We start from the raw sequence: 5,728 nt of genomic DNA, 5'->3' as shown, positions 1-5,728 counted from the left end.
CAATGACCTTGTGTTAGATGAATCAACATAAGCTTGATTGAGATAGGCTCATCCCCTCTTATTTTTGTGTGTGGTATGCTTTAGGAGCTTGGTATTGGATACCTTGTCTCTAGCATGCATTAACACCAACATTATTATTGACATGCCTCAGATAGGTATGGCTTCTACATAAGCCTACTTACGATTGCTTAACATAGCGCTAAATTTGCCTCAAGGCACAAACTAACATACTAAATTAACAAATAACATTTAATTTTCTTGTCATTTACTTTAATGCAATTTAAATTCTTGCACTTCATCATTCCTTATCATTTACATTCATGCAAATTGTTTATGCTTCAGTCATTTGCTCTTTGCCCACTTGGGACTATGTTTATGCTTCAGTTATTTTCATCTTTGCTCACTTAAGTCATTATATTTTCTGCTTGTGATATATTTGTTAATGTGGTCTTATTTTATTTGGGGTTTTAGGACGTTAAAACATTTAATAAAAACAAAAACACTAAAAAACACATTGGTTGATTGTTGGATCTTTGTTTGTGACTTGATTTGGACCTATGGACTTAAAGTATGCAACATTCTTGAGCTATGGAAGAAAAAATTGGCCAATGCCATTAATTTGAGACCAAAATATGACCAATACCATTCATCTAACACAATCTTGAGAGGCTCCCTTGGGTTTATCTGATACACTCTTTCTCTTTGTCTAAATTGTTATTTTGATCTTTATTGTTATTATTTAATGTTTTCTCTTTGAGTATGTTTCAAGGGATTTTTCATCTGATACACATAATAGACATTGAAGATTGCTTGCTTTGGAGTGCTTGCTTGGATGATTGGTTATATTTATTTGATACCATTGGGTTTCTTATTAATTTGTTGTATGATTATGACTTTGTTGTTTGCTTTACAATCCAAAGGAAATGGGTTTCTATCTGATACTACTGTCTTGTGGATGCTTCCTATGGGTTAGATCTTTTCAATTCAAAACTCTTAATCTTGTCTAAGATAGCCTATTCATCTTCACATCCTTCTTCTTTAATTTCAAAATCTCCTTCTCAATTTCAAAACTTTTTTGCTTGTTATTTTTCAACTTAGACTTGTTTTAATGAGTAGAAACTTTGGCCTTATGCCATTGATTTTCAAACTATTTTCTTATTCAAACTTGTAATAAGACTTAATCATATTGACTTTATTTTCAAAAAGACCAAAAAGAACTAATAACCTCATCTAATCATTTTGACCACTTGGTGCCTTTTTTCCTTTTAAGCTTTTCCAAAAGAAATCATTTATATTTGAGTTATCCTTGGTTAAGATGTAATTCTCCCATTCTGTGATATGTTGAGTGTAAGACTTTCCATTTACTATGGGTTAGAGGCATACTTGTTGATTTAATCCGAGTTGGAGCCCTCCCTCTTAAATGTTGTAAAACCCTCATTATCAGTGGATGTGTGGTTGAGTATTCTCCCATTTATGACAAAAGATCTTTACGCTTTTGTTAAAATCAATCCACACATCTTTAAAATTTTTACCACGAACTACGAGGTTTTGATCTCTCATTTATGTTGGTACATAGGCATAAGACCAAAAGTCTTATCAAACACAAAATATAAATAATGAATTATTTTCTCATCCCATCATTCTATTTTTAAAATAAACACCTTTTCAACCAAAGTAAGTACACATAAAAAGGGCTCCCTAGGAGTACCTAGGACACTTTGGATGCTAATACCTTCCCTCTGTGTAACCAACCCCTTTACCTGTAATCTCTGATATTTTATTAGTTTTGATTTGTAAACTTCTTATCTTTGGGTTTTGTTCGTATTTTCTCCCTTTTCCGTTGGAAACAATAAAAGCGTGGTGGCGACTCTGGTTTTATTGATGTTGAGTTAACCAATAACTCAGTGGTCATGAATTTACCACTACAGACATCTCAAAGGTTTATAGGAAACCAATGAGTTCACCAATCTTCATACTACTTGGGTCTTGAGCTTTTTCAATAGCAACCATTTTCATATCAAATCTCTTTGGTAATGTGAAACTCACTCATAGTTTCATCTTTATTCATCCTCAGGTTCTCAAATTTTGTTGTTAAGAGCTGCAAACTTGACATACGAACCTTGGATGTGCCTTCATATGCAATTTTCAGAATCTCTCATACTTCTTTAGCTTCTGAACATGTATTGATAAGATTGGACATGTTCTTGTCCATACCATTGAAGATCGCATTCAATGCCTTGGAATTCCCAAGGGCTTTATCATCTTCAACATCAGTCCAATCAGCCTCTGGTTTTTGGTTGGTTGTACCATCTTTCGAGATAGTCATTGGATGTTTCCATCCCTAGAACACAACTTTCCATGCTTTGATTCCCAAGGATTTGAGAAAATCCACCATCATTACCTTCCAATAATCATAGTTTGTGTCATCCAAAACAGGTGATTTGTTCACTGATCCTCTATCTTTAATTGTCTCCAATTTAGCATAATTAATCTTCTCTAGAGCTCACCTAACAAGCTAGGTTGTTTGCTCTAATGCTAATTAAAATTATGTTCCTCAGGGGACAGATGTCGAATACGATGTTCTGACAACATGTGCGACAAGATATATCATAAATAATATAATAACAAGATGTAGATGATGGAGCATAAAATCAATAAAGAACAGAGTCAATTTTTTACCTAGTTCCGTAAAACTGCACTTACGTTCTGGGGGTTGAGTCCACAAGACAAGAAAGGAAATTCATTATTAGTAACTTAGTACAATTAGACTTACAAGGAACAATAAACCATGTGTTGTTCAATGCCTCTCCCTAATTATCCAATGACTTTCTATTTAGATGCTCCCCCTAAATATGAGAGCCTACTCACTTTCTTTTCTGCCACAATCTCATTGATAGAGGCAAGCAACCACTAAAATCTAGTGATTAACTTCAATCTTCACAAGATAAAGAATGTTGAACATTACAACTCAACTAGACAAACATTTTATGTTAAGTTACTGAAACATAAAGGTGTACATAAACAATGTTGATTACAACTCAACTAGAGAAACCTTCTATACCAAGTTACTGAAACGTGGAGATGTATATTTGATTTGATCCTTGAATATCTCAAACAAAAAGATATGATTTGGCTTGTTACAAATTCAAATTTGAACCTCTTTTAAATCTGATTTGATCTTCCAGCTGTCCACAAATCATGTAATCATATTGCTAAAATAAATAGCAATAAAACATAACTTGATCTTCTTAAAAAATTATGTCAAAACGCGGCAATTTGGCGACTGTTTCAATTTAATAAACTAAATATTATTTTACCCATGAAATAAAATTATATTTTATTTTTTTCTACTTTTTTATTTTATTTTTAAGGATTGTATGATTTCAGAAACATTGTTAAAGAGAGGTAGGAAGTGAATTGTTTCGATATATTATTTTCAAAGTATTTGCTAATGTAAATTAAAAGTATATACATTAACTTTTTAAAATAAAATAAAAAACCATAATTGACATGTAAATTAGTTGCTTTCAGAGTCTCACACCAAATTAAGAAACACACATTTGATAAAAATGAAGCAATTCTTCTATTTGAAAACATTTTTCTTTAAAGAGATTATGTGAAAAAGTTGTCCCTTTATTGGGTCCATTTGTTTTGACTTTTTTTAAAAATGATTTTTATAATGTTATATATTGTAGTGTAAAAAAAATTTACAAAGAGACTTTTCATAAAAGTTTCAAATGAAAATTTGGTTTGAATAGTTATTTTTAAAATGTTATTTTAGGTATTTCATCATTTTATGGAATTTTTTTTTGGATATTAAATTTTCAAAAAATCACTTAATTTTGAAACTATTTCAAATAGTTTTTCATAAAAATCATTTTTAAGATACAATTTTTTGAAGAAATTGTGATTTTGACTATGTCTTGATCTTCAATAATGTATATTTATGTTATAGAATGAACAATTCAATCTTTTAATTTGTAAAAATTAAATTTAAAAAAAGTTGTAATATTTTTTAAAAAATATTTTTGTAGAATCCATTTTCAAAAATATAAAGAAAAAATCTATTTTTTTAAAGTTAAAACAAACTGATCCATTATTTCACATAAATAAGCTTATAATTATACCAAATCAGCCCATTGAACCCATTGTTTTGTATGAAGCATATTATAAGTTGGATTGCAAAATATATATTTACTTCATGGTTTCACATCAAATTAAGAAAGACACGTTTATTTAAAAACATTTTTCTTTAAAGAGATTAGGTGAAGAATTTATGTATTCATTAATTGAATTCCTTAAAATATTAATTGTATTCTGTCGTAAGCATTTTATTCCCCTATAAGTACTCGTCTAAATGAATTGAATTTTATAATCAACAACGTATTGAACTTGTTTAAAATGAAGTTGTTACCATCATTATTATTCTCTATGTTCTTCTTACACTTCTATTTTTATTATTCTGCAAGTATCAATTTTGATTACTTCATGTTGGCCGAAACATGGCCAAAATCCTTCTGCAAGAAAAATCAATGTATCCCAAATGTCCCATTAGAATTTACTGTGCACGGTCTCTGGCCTAAGAACAACACCCGACCTCACACATATGAATGTTCAACAGATCCAAATTTGGTATGTAAATCTCCTAGTTTTAATTTATTATTATTATTATTATTATTATTATTATTATTATTATTATTATTATTATTATTATTATTATTATTATTATTATTATTTGTTTGTTTTTATTTATTTTATCAGGTTGACGATATGGATACTAAGCTTAACAAAGTTTGGCCGTCTTTAACGGGAAACAACAAGAAATTTTGGAATCAAGAGTGGAAAAGGCATGGCACTTGCTCAAAAATGTCATCGGTTAATTACTTTAATCACGCTATAGTTCTCTATGAGAAAAATAATATCAAAGACATTCTAAAGAAGCCTCTAACACCGGGTGGAGCTGCGGCTCTAACACCAGGTGGAGCCGCAAATTCAGCTGATATTCAGATGCTTATAAAGTCAGTCACGGGATTTGAACCACAACTTGATTGTGAAAAGAATTCTGCAGATTTGCTGGAGGTTAGATTATGCTTTGATACTGATCTATCAAATCCCACCTATATAAGCTGTCCTTCTCATTTAGTCTGTCCACGTCGTATAAATTTACCATTATAAATATTTAAAAAATAATACTTATTGCGTTTGACTAGCAAATTGTAATGATGAATTGTCTGTTTAAGCTATTTGCTTGGACAAACAATTTTTATAATTGAGATGAATAAGGTTAAGGTGTGATGCTATTAGAATTGAGATGACTAAGGTTAAGGTGTGATGCTATTATATTTAAGATGAATAAGGTTAAGGTGTGATGCTTTTATTATAATGTATAAGTGTCAAAATTATGACTTGTGTTTTTTCACTTTCATAAAGTAGCAGTTTTGACTTGAGCACTTTTGCAAGAACTGAGCAAAACAGCAATTTAAACACAAAGACAATGTTGCTTACGACAATCTGTTTCAGTAAAGATAAATATTATTTCTACCATTATGTGACATGAATGTATAAAAAATTTAATTATGGATTCTTCATCTGAGGAGTACTTAGGCTGCAGACACACTCACAAACTTTGAATATCATTAGCTAGAGGTATTTTTCCTTCCGCCAACCTCATAATGTGACATCAGCTTCAGTTCAATAAAATTCCACAGCAACGATACAAGTTGATAAT

At 30.4% G+C, this 5,728-nt stretch overlaps 1 protein-coding gene across 1 annotated transcript; it reads left to right on the top strand.

Moving 5' to 3' along the window:
- The first annotated feature begins 4,367 nt into the window (after nt 1-4,367).
- On the top strand, nt 4,368-5,402 carry LOC127101571 (ribonuclease 1). Its single transcript, XM_051039023.1, has 2 exons — nt 4,368-4,632; nt 4,762-5,402. The coding sequence occupies exons 1-2, from the start codon at nt 4,402-4,404 to the stop codon at nt 5,173-5,175; spliced, it is 645 nt and encodes a 214-aa protein (XP_050894980.1). The 5' UTR covers nt 4,368-4,401; the 3' UTR covers nt 5,176-5,402.
- Nucleotides 5,403-5,728: the final 326 nt, after the last annotated feature.

This window comes from Lathyrus oleraceus, chromosome 7, assembly GCF_024323335.1.
Source record: "Lathyrus oleraceus cultivar Zhongwan6 chromosome 7, CAAS_Psat_ZW6_1.0, whole genome shotgun sequence".
NCBI classification, from domain to species: domain Eukaryota; kingdom Viridiplantae; phylum Streptophyta; class Magnoliopsida; order Fabales; family Fabaceae; genus Lathyrus; species Lathyrus oleraceus.
Note: the sequence above shows the minus strand (reverse complement) of the source record. Positions and strands in the feature narration are given on the sequence as shown.